This window comes from Microcebus murinus, chromosome 18 (genome assembly GCF_040939455.1).
Source record: "Microcebus murinus isolate Inina chromosome 18, M.murinus_Inina_mat1.0, whole genome shotgun sequence".
In the NCBI taxonomy this organism is placed as follows: Eukaryota; Metazoa; Chordata; class Mammalia; order Primates; family Cheirogaleidae; genus Microcebus; species Microcebus murinus.
In genome coordinates, this window is record NC_134121.1 from 28,381,875 (window position 1) to 28,396,420 (window position 14,546).

The following is a 14,546-nucleotide window of genomic DNA, read 5'->3' on the forward strand; positions in this document are numbered from 1 at the left end:
ACTTCCAGCTCCATGTCCCACTCTAATAGTAATGGGACAAGAAACTTAACAACCTACAAAAAGCCCTCCATTATCAAAAACAGCTGTACAAACCACCTAACTCAAAGAATCTGAAATTGTTTTACAGATAATTTATACTGAAGCAACAACCAACAAAGTAGCCTAGTAGCTGCTTTCATTTCAAAAGGAAAGCATATGACAGAAGAAAAGCAACAAATCCTGAATGATGCAGTAAGTAATAATTTTGAATGTACAAGTTCTAACTCACTGTCTGACTCTTATCCTTCCAAAATAAGCTACCTTTGTTGTTTAGAGAATTTTATCAGTTGTTTTAAAATACTAAAACCTGATTTGTAACAAAGAGTATTAAAAAAAAAAAAAAAAATCACACCTGGTGGTAAAAGTCATCATCATCAAAGATTTCTTCATCCAAGTCCTTCAGATGAGCATTGGCAGGGGCTTGAGGAAGGACCTCCTGTATCAGCAAGTAGTAAGAAAAGAGAGAATCCCAATGAGGTTATCAAAGAAACATAGCTACTGCAAATAATACGTGTAACAGTCAAAGCACTGTTTTCCTTAAGATATAAAAAGCTCTTAAAATTAAAGAACAAAACAGTCCAATAGAAAAATAGGCAAAAATGTTAACAGTGGCCCCCCAAAAACAAAAACCCACAAATAATCATATGAAAATGTTTAACCTAACTCTAATAAAACACAACATGCAAATTAAAATGAGAAGATAGCATTTTTCACCTCTAAGACTGGTAACACAGTACTGGAGAACACAGCTGGAGGGAATGGAAATTAATGTGGCCTTTTTAGAGGCAATCTGGCAACACCTATCAGGACTTAATGTATTTTCTTTAACATTTACACATCAAGAAATCTATCCATATGTTCACAAAAATGCACAACTTGTAGCACTGTTTCTAAAACTAAAAACATAAATATCCATTGTTTGAATAAATTATAGTACATATCCATATCATCCAAAAATGAAATAGATCTCTATGTAATGATATGGAAAAAGTGTTTAGGATACATTACATTTAAAAGTTGTGAGATTTTTTGGCTGGGAATGGTGGCTCATGCTTGTAATCCTAGCACTCTGGTAGGCTGAGGAAGGAGGATTGCTTGAAGTCAGGAGTTGAAACCACCCTGAGCAAGAACAAGACCCTGTAGACCCTGTCTCTACAAAAAATGGAAAACTTAGCTAGATGTTGCGGCATGCACCTGCAGTCCCAGCTACCGAGGGGGCTGAGGCAGAAGGATCGCTTGATCCCAGGAGTCTGAGGTTGCAGTGAACTACAATGACACCACTGTACTCTAGCCAGGGTAACAGAGCAAGACTCTATCTCAACAAAAAATAAAAATAAAAAAATAAAAGGTGTGAGTTTTTTATATATAGTTGCAGTATTTTATATATTTATACACATGTTTATCCCATTTAGTAAAAAGATAATCATATTTATGTATCTATAGATATATGAATTAAAAAGACCCAAATGTGACTGCAAGTTAGCGCAACCCCTGTGGAAAAGAATTTGAAGATACCTCAAACAGCTACAAGTAGAACTACAATTGATCCAGCAATAGAACTATTAGGCATCTACCCAAAGGAACAAAAGTCATTCTATAATAAAGACATCTGCACTCGAATGTTTATGGCAGCACAATTCACTATAGCAAGGATGTGAAAACAACCTAAGTGTCTGTCAATCCATGAGTGGATTAATAAAATATGGTATATGTATACAATGGAATACAACTCAATTATAAAAAACGACGGTGATCTAGCACCTCTTATATTTTATATATATTCCTGGGTAGAGCTTGAGCCCATTCTCCAAAGTGAGGTATCACAAGAATGGAAGAGTAGGCACCACATGTACTTGCCATCAAACTGGCACTGACTGACTAACACTAAGGGGCTCACACAGTAGTAATATTATTTAGGGGTAGAGGGTGGAGTATGGATAAACTAATGGACACAGTGAGTGTTGTAGGGGGGGAAGGGCACTTCTCAAATCATGGTTGGGATTTGGAAAAGTCATAACATGTATCCAAAATGTCTATAATTTCCTGGGGGAAAAAAAAAGACCCAAATACTTGAACCTTGTTACAACATTTTTTTTTTTTTTAAAGAGACAGGTTCTCATTCTGTTACCCAGGCTGGAATGTAGTGATACAATCACAGCTCACTGTAACCTCGAACTCCTGGGCTCAAGTGATCCTGCCCGCTCAGCCTCCCAAGTAGCTGGGATTAGAGGTGCATGTCACCACACCCATCTAATTCTTTATTTTTTTTAATAGAGCCTGAGTCTGGAGTCTGGCTATGTTGCCCACAGGTCTCAAACTCCTAGCCTCAAGCAATCCTCCTGCTTCAGCCTCTCAAAGGGATAGAATTATGGGTGTGAGCTAGTGTACCTGGTCTTGTTACAACTATTAATATTAACAGCGTTAAATCTGAGGAGTTGAATTTTTTGAATAGGGGGAAATTTTTCATTTTCATTTTTTACAAACTTAGAAGTATTAAGTATACATTTCTCCTATAATTAAAAAATTCAAATGTTTCCTTTAAACAAAATAATTTGAATATTCCACTTTTGGGTCCTTTTCTAGAATACCTAAATGGCAAACATTAAGCCTAAAAGTATATACTTGCTTCAATACTGACATTTCCATAGAAATAGCTTTAAAAGTTAATTTTAAAAATTAGATTCACAATGCTTCCATTACCAGAATCCTGTATCAAACTCAAAATTAAGAGAAGATAACATACAAAAGTTAATAGTAGCCCCATTTATAAAAACTTCCCCCTGCCACATACTCTCAGTTTTTCAACAGTCTAGTAAAATAGTGCTGTTTTCCTTTCTTTCAGTAACATCTTATACCAACAGGTAATACCTACAAGTTTTTCAGTTAATTAGCCTCATAGAAACTTTTCCCCATAATCATCCTGCATCACAGAGTTCTTACCGGTTCTCCTGGCAAGCTTTCTGGGACAGGCTGGGCTGCTGGTTCAGGTTTGCCAAGAACTCGGTAGATAGAGCGTTTGGTCTGTGTCCTTCGAAGTAATCTTTCTTTGTCCATTAGAATATGATCAATCTGAGTCAAGATTGAGCGTTCAAAGGCACCAAAACCCTGCGATAACATTAACCAGTATAAGATAATGCAGAAAATTTGTGCTAAAGGCAGCTACATTGGTTTCTCTATCTTTCTGTGTCAGCAGAGAAATAGACAATCGTCTTTTCAGAAGAGATCTTATGTTAAGGACTGAGTTTGTGAATGGCTATCATTGTTCTCAGGGAAAAAAAAATTAGCCTCAAGCAGGTCATATCACCTTTTTACGCCCAGAGATTAACTTCTGCTACTTTAATAATTATTGTTTTAAAATCAATTTCTTTAAAGTATTTTGTATTCTCAGCATTTGAAAACTACAAGGCTTCAATTTAAAAATAAAACATTCTTTCTAATAACGTTAAAATCCCAAATCTGAATGGTATTATATAAAACCCAGTGGTATGGAAACAGCCCAAGTGCCCATCAATCCAAGAATGGATTAATAAAATGTGGTATATGTATACCATGGAGTACTATTCAGCTCTAAGAAACAATGGTGATATAGCACATCTTATATTTTCCTGGTTAGAGCTGGAACCCATACTACTAAGTGAAGTATCCCAAGATGGAGAAACAAGCACCAGATATATTCTCCAACAAACTGGTATTAACTGAGTAGCACCTAAGTGGACACATAGGTACTACAGTAATAGGGTATTGGGCAGGGGGGAGGGGGGAGGGGGCGGGTATATACATACATAATGAGTGAGATGTGCACCATCTGGGGATGGTCATGATGGAGACTCAGACTTTTGGGGGGAGGGGGGGAAATGGGCATTTATTGAAACCTTAAAATCTGTACCCCCACAACATGCCGAAATAAAAAAAAAAAAAATGGGAAGAAAAAAAAAAAAAAAAAAAAACCCAGTGGCAGAAGTTCACTACATTTTGCTACACAAATGACTGATTACTATTACTGTGTGACAACACCCATACAAACAAGCTGTAGTTACAATGCTTTTAGGTCCACACAACCTATTCTTACACACACACGCACGCACACACACTTGCCTTCCCCAGTTTCCCAGAAGCCAGCTTGGTTTTATCATGCCACTTCTGAAGTGTGCGGTTCCTGTAGGCTGTAAAGTCAGCAAAACGCTTTGCCATGAAGCTCGGGTATTCATCCATCTCCAGCTTCCTCTTTCGCAGGACCCTTCTCTGCCGCTGCTTCTCTTCTACTGGCTCATCATCCTCACTAGAAATCTCTTCACTAGAAAACCAGTAAGAACACTAAGTCCGGTGTAAATAAACATTAAATAAATTAGGTTCACATGAAGTAGAGAATGTTTACATCTTACTTGTTCTATCTACCTTTAAAATATCACCAAAGATGGCTTCTTTTTTGTTTGAAAAGAATGTTCATGAGATCAATCAAAACTCATGTAACTTTTCAAATAAATGTAAAAATAACTGGTTTCAAAACATTTTTTAAAAGGTAAGCAAGCCATAAAAATAAATGATGTTAGAAACGCATAGGAACCAGGCCTATCCTATTACACGAGGGTCTTTAAAAATTAAACATATAATCATATTTCTATGACCTTAATCCTCAAATCAATAATGGAAACAGTCTCTCTGTAACCAACTTTTCAGGAAAGATGAATAATATTAGTTGAACCAAACAGAAGACAAGTGGAATGTGAAGAAAACTTAAAGGGGTAGGCAAAAGAAACAGCACTAAGCTGTGATGCTGTATATGTAACTGCCATGAGAATGTAATACAACTTCCAACTATATAGCCAATCACACTCAATAGATTACTGACTCCTAACGCATAATAGGTGCTCAATAAATGTGAGCTTCCTTTTTATCCTTCCAATTAGTTCAGTCCAAAAAAATGAAACAAAGGACAAGCCCAAGGGAAAAAAGCAAGCAGGTACCACATACAGCAGGTGCGAACAAAGGGAAGAAAAAACCTTTATCAAATAATTTCAGAAAAGAAAAAGAGCTATTTTGCTGTTGTTTTCTGAAATTTTTCCATCTTTCAAAATAACAGCTTCTTCCCTTATTGAAAAGGAGACGGTTGTGACCAGTGATTCCATGGTATGGACACAAAGTGTTTCATAAACATTAATTTCATAAAAATGTGCTTTTATCTGCTAATCCAATAGATCTAAAGAGAAGCCAAGTCTTTTGCCTAAGCCCACAAAGTGAACTAGGTACAACTAAATATAAAAATCCAAAATCTAATTCCAAATTTATGTGCCATTCTGACTATGAGTTAAATATAAGGGGCTCTTTCTATTTTACTAATATTAAGCCTGGAATCCACCTGAGAAGAACTTTGGCTTTCTCTTTCATAAATGTTAAGAAAATATTCAAAATGAAAAGAAATAAACAACTCCATAGTTCCATTCCCTCCTTACCTTCCTGTTTTGGGCAGCTTTGTCCCATCTACTAGATATCTAGTGTCTGGATACTGGAAAAGCAACTCTTCCTGAAGATCTACCAATGACCTCAACAATGCTTTAAGTGCCTTGTGACCTGGGAAATAAAGCACAGAGAAAGGACAATTAGTTATCTACAATTCTCTAAAGCAGGCGATGTCTATAACTCATGACTCCTGAGCAGTTCTGGCTGGTGCGGATAAAAGTGGGAAGTGCAGGATACCAGGGGGACTGAAAAACTCTCTGAAACATGGAATTCCCAAATGGAAATAACAACAGTGCCTACCTCATAGGATTGTTGTGAGGAACAAGTAAGATCATATGTTTAAGAGCTTAAAAAAGTGCAAACAGTGAAAGTTCAATAAATTGTCAGTTCTTAAATGCATTAGGTGTGACAAACTCCTTTATAACTATTAACTTGTTCTGTTGGTGTTAAATTTTGGGGGTATTGTCCTATAGGTTACCCACTGACCTCCTGGATTATCCCTGTTATCAATCAGCTGCTTAAGCAATTCCTCTTCTCTGAAAGAGCACAACTGAGTCCCAGGATCCTTGCCACCACACCTCCCCCCTCCCAAGAGAGCTCATCTGCCTCTAGTTTGAGCTGCCACACCGTTCACCCAATCTCTCAGCACATATTCTTATGGAAAGTTCCTGTTCACGTATGAAAACGCACGTTAATGGCTTTTTATTTGCAGTCCTGAATTGTATATTAAAAATTTGTACATCTTGGGAATGATCATATGTAAAAACGAAAATTAAAAAAAAACCATAATATGCTGAAATTTAAAAAAAAAATGGAAAAATAAATAAATAAAATCAAGGAAAAAAAATTTAAAAAATTGCACATCAAGAACACACATGTGTATAACATATCTGCTCAAGATTAAGTATACAGTCCATGGCTAAAAACTTTCAGAATAAAACCTGGTTCTTCTGAGAACTGAACTCTTACCTTCTCTATAAGAATAATCCTATTAGAGAGGCTAACTAGACACTGATAATCACCATTTATGTGTTGAAAGCACTCCAGACACCTTCCGAATACCAAACTTTCACATTTCTAGCAACTGCCAGAAAATCTTCACATGGATGCTCCATCACTAATTCAAACATACCATGTCAGAAACAGAACTTTTTCTTCTTTTGTAATTCTTCTCCCTTGTCTGAATTTCTCTGCTGTTTAATATGTTTTCACAAGAGATCACTGACATTTGGTGCTCTTATTCTATACATCTGTATGGTTGCTAAATCCTGTATTTTCCATTGTAGTATCACTAATAATTGTCCATTTATCTCTGGCCATGCTTCTACCACTCCTTCCCTCTTTCCGTTACATAACTGTAATCTTCTCACAAGCATCTCTATTTCCATTCAGCTACCCCTACATTCATTTTCATTTTACCTTCCATACAAACTTCAGCCCACACAAATTTTCGGTTAAATGATTTTTGTAAGTCTTATTTTATCTGTCTTTTCTGCTTCTGCCTCCACCTGCCCAGCATGAGCAGCCTTCTCACTATTTTACATCCCAACCTGTTTCATCAATGGGATACCAACCCACTCAGAACTTGTCATGAGTTAGACAAGTTCTCCATATATTTTATACTACAGTGTTCTATTTCAATACATACAAGGTGAAGAACTAACCTACCTGAGAAGGCCTTCTCAGACTGGTCAGAAGGAACTCAATGATCCAACAACTACTCTGCATTCTTTCAAATAATCTCTATATAAAACTATATAAATATAACTTCCTTATTTAAAATAAGATCCTTGATCACATCTTTTCTAAATTCTATACTCTAATCCTTTTATAATCAATGCATATCATGCCATCGGGAGGATTTGTAATATATAAATATTACCTGAAAAAAAACAAAATACCTTGTGTTCCAAACCAAGGTTCTCAATTTGTTGCTCTCAATCTTAAGAAAAAGAAGAAAACCCAAAACTTTTCACCAAATATGGAGATAAAATTGTATTCTCATAAGAAAAAAGTCAATACAGAATTATTCCTCTGTCAGCTTTTGGGAAATGGATTAAGTTAAGATGAAAAGTAAGCAAAAAAAAAAAAAAAAAAAAAAGAATAAAGACAATTTTAAAGGCAAGAATTATTCAGTCTAAATGTGCTAAGTGTATAAGTAGAACAATGCAAAATTATGTAAACACATGGAAAACTTTTAAAGAAATGAGGAAAGCAAAGAATACAGATAATTACAGATACTGTTACTACAAATGATCATCTGTTAAAAGAGCTGAGAATTGTAAACAGATATCCCCTAGTAGCTAAGGTTATGAAAGTGTATGTTGTAGCAAGAAAATAGGAAAGACACTAATACCTGGAAGGGAGCCCATGAAAATACAGAAATCTCATCTCATTCAAATTCTATGTTAAGTATTACTCAGTTTTTACCTTCTTTTTCTAGAAATGGCTATATCTTAAGAGACAGATCCTATGTTTTCCAAAGTGAACCACAGATCAATTTCACATTTGCAAAGTAGCTTTAAAAATTTTCCCATACCGAACCTGGAAAGTATTAGGATAAGTGAAATAAGCCAGTTAGAGAAGGAAAAATATTCTGTAATTCCACCTATATATGAAGTAGTTAAAACAAATTCATAGACAAAGAAAGTAGAACAGTGGTTAGTTCCCAGAGGATGGGAAGAAGGGGAATGGGAACTTACTGTTTAATGGGTACAGAGTTTCAGTTTGGGATGATGAAAAAGTTCTGGAGGTAGACGGTGGTAATGGTTAACCTAATAGTGTAAATGTCCTTAATGACAATGAACTATATACACTTAAAATGGTTAAAATGGTAAGCTTTGTGTCATGTATATTTTACCATAATTTTAAAGTAATATTTTTTAAAAATCCCAAGACCAGAGTACAATAAAAAAAATCCTACTATCCCAGTCATCTCTGTATAGAAAAACATCATCTATAATCCTTCAAACTCATCCTATTAAAGAAGAGGGGAAAAAAAGGTATATTATTCAGACTTTATTATGCTGAGTAAAATAAGCTAATTAGAAAAAGAGAAATACTGTATGATTCCACTTATATGAAGTCCAAATCACAGAGCAGGAAGCAGAATGGTAGTTACCAGGAACTAAAGAGAGAGGAAAATGGGAGGTATTGCTTAATGGGTATAGAGTTTCAGTTTTGTAAATAAAAAGGTATGCAGATTGGTTGCACAACAATGTGAATATACTTAACACTACTAAACTGTACACGTAAAAATGTTTAAGATGGTAAATTTTGCTACATACTTTTTACCACAATAAAAAAGTAAAATAAATAAGAAGAGCAATGTGCCTGTTCCTTACTTCCTCTAGGTACCACGTGTCCATGATCTAAAATATAAAATCAAGAATCACACAGGGAATAAGCTGCAAAGCAGTCTATAACGTTTATAGCTGCTTGCCCCCAACAAGCAAGTCATAATTTGACTCTAACATGTAACATAACTGAGAATTGTGAAAACATCCAATGAAAGACTACAACTTTAAAGGGCCACTTTCAAGTAGCTACACAAGCCCTTTTATTTTGTTCAAGTCAGTTTTAAAAAAATCCATTGCAGATATATTAGACAGCATATCAATCCAACAAGAAAGCGGAGAGCCAATATCAGTAAATCAAAGTGTGCCTTTCTGTTAATACTCTCTCATATGTTCTCATTTTATACACCCCTTCACCCAGTCAGAAAGTAGCCCTGAAGTATTTAGGCTCCATTCAGGGATAGCACTACCATGCATCAAAGTGTCAAGAGACCTACCAGAGATGAAATCTGCAATTCTGGGCTTCTAACCACCAAAAGCAAATGTCACCAGTGCCCCCAACACACGGACAACTTTCTATAAAGAGTTTTAGAAGACAGAACCTAATTCTCATTTCTTTGTAACTGTTACATAACTTTGTAACTTCTAGATGATATGTAAAACCTGAGATAATGGGGTAATCCTTAGCTGAAGGTAGTAGGCCTCCTCAAAGCCAGAGCTGACAAGAATGAGGAAAGACTCTCTTCTGGAGGCTCAAATTCAACAGAGAATTCTTCCCAGTCAAAACAAGCAAACAAACAAACAAACAAACAAACCCTCTTTATTATTCATATAGGCTGGAATTCTATTTGTTCAGCCCTATGAATAATAAATAGAAGAAATCAACAGTTTCCAATTCACCTCTAATTTTTCTCCCAATTATTGTTTACAGTCAAAAGTTAACAAATGCAGCAAAGATGCATATACTTTCGTCTCTCTCCCTCTTGGCACGTGGCCACAAAACAAATGGAGACTATCAAGGATGTATATGTTTATTTTGCCTTACATGGTCCATTTCCAGAGGCCTTTCCCTTAAGAGGAGATTAAGAAGGACATATGCCTCACCATATTACTGAGATTCAACCTAAGCATCTGGTCACCAGCTTTAGGAATAATTCTGAGCAAAAAATAAATGGAAAGAGTACTTTACTGAGTGTTAGGAGCCCTTTATTTTAACTGACACTATCACTGACTAGTCATGTTACACTGAGAAGACCAATTTAACCTGAGTCTCAATTTTCTCATTTATAAAACGTATATAATCCTTTGCCTGTTGATCTCATGGAACTAAGGTAAAAATAGTAACTGTTATTACATATTAAGCTATTTTGGAAATTAAAAATGTAAAAATAGAAGGCATATGACTGTCAAAAATCATCATCGTTTACCAGCCTAAGCAACATAGGGAGACCCAGTCTTTACAAAAAATAGAAAAATTATCTGAGTGTGGTGGCACACGCCTGTGGTCCCAGCTATTCGTGAGGCTGAGGCAAGGAGATCACTTAAGCCCAGGAGTTTGAGTTTGCAGCAAGCTACGATGATGCCACTACACAGGAGATAAACTCTACACAGGAGATAAAGTAAGACCCTGTCTCAAAAAAAAAAAAAAAAATTCTCTTTCACATGATGAAAATCTTTTATACTCTGCTTATACCAATCTCCAGTGCTAGGATTGGACCGTATTCACAGACTCCTATATTGGTTATTCATTTACATGCTATCCATATGCAAGCATTGTATATATAAAATGTCACCAATCTAAAAACCATTTTCACCTAACAGCTTTATTTTTTTCCCTGATTCATCTAGGCTGTCTGACATAAAACTGTAGGCAGAGAATAAGTTTAGACACAGGCTCACGGTTTATTAATTAGATTATAAACCAACAAGTAAAATTTCTGGCAATGGCATGGAGGGGGGACCAGGAAGAGTTAATGTATAAAGTAAAACAAAGCTTACCTTACCAGTTTTTAAATATCTATACAGTCATTTTAAAACAAATATGCAAACATAGTTATTTATGTACAGGTACAAATAAACTTCCACATTCCTATTACCCCAGATAAATACACTGAACTGGAATTTACAGATTACAACAGCATTTTTTTTCTCCTTCAAAAGTAACTCTAGAACTAGAGCTAAACTATAGGTCAAAATGACACAATATATTGGCCTGAGAACAATACTTTTCATTCAAATCCACACAAGCCTGCCACTTGCACTAGTCATCCCCGGCAATTAATCCCCCAAGAAAGACGTTTGATTAAATCTTTTCAAGCAAATCCTTTGCTTTGCTTTTGTTAGTTCACTTCTTGTCAACATCTATTAAAATATGCCTTTAATTCTCCCACAATCTTAAAAAACACCGATTCCACTGTCTTCAACTTTAATCAACTGTATGGCCGGCATTTTTCATTTCATAATAATGTGCTGCTTGGAATTCAAGAGGCAGGCTCAGCATCAATCATCTGGTAAGAATTTTTCCACTGCAATAAATATGCAAATGAGGAGAGCCAGTCAGTCGTATTTCAGGCCCGACTTGCTAGTGTTTTAAAAAAGACACAAATTTATTAATTGCCGGTGGCCAGAGGAATCCTATTACTTTGGGCATTGATTACAAAGCTGTGTGAGTGATTATTGTGCAACTCGCGGGCTACCCAGGCATGAGGAAAAATTATTAAAGCAAGGCAGAGATTATCAACTCAGAATAACAATAAGCCTTAACATTTAGGCCCTAACTTCTTCAACAAAGAATTGCGTGAAGGCTCCACTGTATCATAATTCCAAATTCTGTCAGTATTGCTGTTTGGGCTTGTTCTATATTCCCCAAGCAGAATGGCATTACCAGTAAGGGAGAGGACAGCAGGTTACAGATTCCTCAACACCAAGCATTTGGATAATTTGCTATCATTTCCAATATACGTCCAACTAGAATTTTTATATATCCAAGTGTATATATACAATACAGGTATGTGCATGTACATATATATTCAGAGATTTAGATAAATGTGTGCACTACTATGAGGACCATGTTTTAACTGGAATACTATAAGGTGTTCTGTCCTAGTGTGTTAATTAGTTTTGTGGACTAAAAGAATTTTTTTGAATGTTACCAAATAACCACAAGGATAACTTTTCAAAGCAGAGCATGGGGACTTACATTCTAAAATCATGAAGGCTAAGCCAAAAGCAGACCTGGGTTTTCATACCTCAGAGGGCACTAGAGTAGAAGGTATGCAATCTATGGAGGAGTCTACGGAGGAAACAGCTTGATAGGCTAATTCTGAATGCAAAGTGTTTTTGTGAGAAACATTCAACCCAAGATATATTAAATCAAACAAGAAAGAGGACTCAGTGGACAAAACTTATTTTTTCCTCTTAAGAGAATGATGTGGGGAATTGGGGGAGTGAGTGGAGGTTGAAATAAGGGAGAGATGAAGAGACATAGGATAAAATATATGTTGAGTGAGCCTCCTCACAGAAAGAAACAAAAAGAAAAAAATCCTTAACATTTTACATTACTGCCACACTAAGTAACATGATAGATAGTGTGCATTTGAGTTCTGTGGAGGGACATCCCACTAAAGCTGTAATTTCTGACCAGGCATGAATTTATAAGGAAGGGAAAAGAACTGCAGAATTTCTTAGGTTTCCCTGAATACTCTCTCAAATACCTTGATGAAGTATGTCAATAAATCCTTAAAAAGCCCTATAGGACACAGCAATCTAACTGATCAATGTACTTCCTGAAATCCACTACAGTTACCTTCCACTTCATGGTTCCCAGACAACCTCCATTGCTACTGAGCACTTTTCCTAATAAGGAAAATTTATTTTCCCCCTTTAGATTGCAACTTTTTTTGTTTTTGTGGGTTTTTTTTTTTGTTGTTTATTTTGTTTTTTTTTTTTTAGACAGGGTCTTTTTGCCCTGTCACTCAGGCTACAGTGCAATTGTGTCATCATAGCACATTGCAACCTCAAACTCCTGGGTTCAAGTGATCCTCCTATTGCAGCCTCCCTAGTAGTTGGGACTACAGGCTTGTGCCACCATGCCCAGCTAATTTTTGTTTTTTGTAGAAATGGGATCTCACTATGTTGTTCATGCTTATCTCTAACTCCTGGCCTCAAACAATTAACCTCCCCAAATGCTAGGATTACAGGTGTGAGCCACCATACCGGCCCCATTTTCCCCCTTTAAACAGAAAGAGTAAATGCTCAGAATATGAGGTACTTAAAACCCAAGTTTATTTATAAGTACTGTAATTGTTTAAACTGTCTAACAGTAGTTACCCAGGGAGAGTAGGGATACTTTTTTATTTGCTACATTTTTGAACTGTTTGAATATTTTATAAACATATATTACTTTTATAATTTAAAATTTTATTAAAATTTAAAATAAACTGTGAAGAAAGAAAACTTATTAAAAATAAAATTAAAACTACAATCTAAGTAACCCTCTGTTTCTTTTCAAATAAAGTCTGATTCTTTCATATTATGAAGTCTTTAAAGAAACAGCCTCTGAGGTGGTAAAACTGCCCCTAACCAAAGGCCCAAGTTCTTTATATAGTATGGGTCTGGAAATAGCTCTGAGGAAAATGGGGACTCATAAAATACCTTTCTGAAATGGGGATTCCATGCAAAATTAATCATTTCTCTCTAAGGATCATTCACATCATTGTTAAAACACATGCCATTTTGTACTGTGAGTCTGATTTTACTATATTTAAGCTGCTTCAGGGCAGGGACCTACTTCATCCTGTCACTCCAGTATCTAACACATCATACCTGGACCATAAAAGTTATTCTACAAATGTTTTCTTCATTTCAGATATGATGCCTAAATCACATGGTGGAACATCCGATTATGCTATCGTTTCCAAAACTAAATGCTGACAAGTAAACAAAATGTGAACTACATATTTCCTAACTTTAATATCAACTATACGCCCTCAACAAACTGACCTTTTATTAACAGAAGCAAAATAGTCGAACTTAACATTTTCTTTATTATAAAATACCTTACCAAGATACATGAGCTACTGGTTAGTGTCTTAAAATCATTTTACCAGACTTAGGAATTTATTATTTTTTAATTATTTTAGAAACAGGTTCTCACTCTGTCACCCAGGCTGGAGTTGCAGCAGCGGCATCATAATTTCTCACTGCAACATCGAACTCCTGGGCTCAAGCGATTCTCCTGCCTTGGCCTCCTAAATAGCTGGCTCCACCATGCCTGGCTAGTTTTTCTATTTTTTTGCAGAGACAAGGGTCTCACTCTTGCTCAGGCTGGTCTTGAACTCCTGACCTCAAACAATCCTTCCACCTCAGCCTCCCAAAGTGTTGGAATTACAGGCATGAGCCACAGCACCTGGTAAAAGTTAGTTGTTTTTATGTCTTTAAATTCCCAAGATAGGCGTGGTGGCTCACACATGTAATCCCTGGGACTGGGGAAGCTGATGACACCAGTGCTCTCCAGCACAGGCAACAGAGTAAGACCCTGTCTCAAAAGCAAAACAAACAAAAAACCAACTTAACTTTTGTTAGGCATGTTACAATTCATTCTCAGGAAGAATTATCACCATTTAAATGGATAATCTGAGGCTCAGAAAATAAGACTGTTTTAATAAAAGTTTCTCTTAACATTAGTAAGACTAAGAGTTGTTTATTTTCGAACTCAAAATGAAACACATTGAGAGGTTGATTATGTAACAACAT

The 14,546-nt window shown here is 35.9% G+C and overlaps 1 protein-coding gene across 2 annotated transcripts in view; it reads right to left on the minus strand.

The window, feature by feature from the left end:
• AATF (apoptosis antagonizing transcription factor) overlaps positions 1-14,546 on the minus strand; it is a 102,122-nt gene that overhangs the window by 62,067 nt on the left and 25,509 nt on the right. For both annotated transcript variants that reach the window (XM_012780217.2, XM_012780276.3), the window contains exons 5-8: positions 5,490-5,607; positions 4,135-4,333; positions 2,980-3,144; positions 392-475 (exon numbers count right to left, since the gene is read on the minus strand). In XM_012780217.2, the coding sequence (XP_012635671.2) occupies positions 392-475; positions 2,980-3,144; positions 4,135-4,333; positions 5,490-5,607 (566 nt within the window). The remainder of the gene's footprint in view (positions 1-391; positions 476-2,979; positions 3,145-4,134; positions 4,334-5,489; positions 5,608-14,546) is intronic.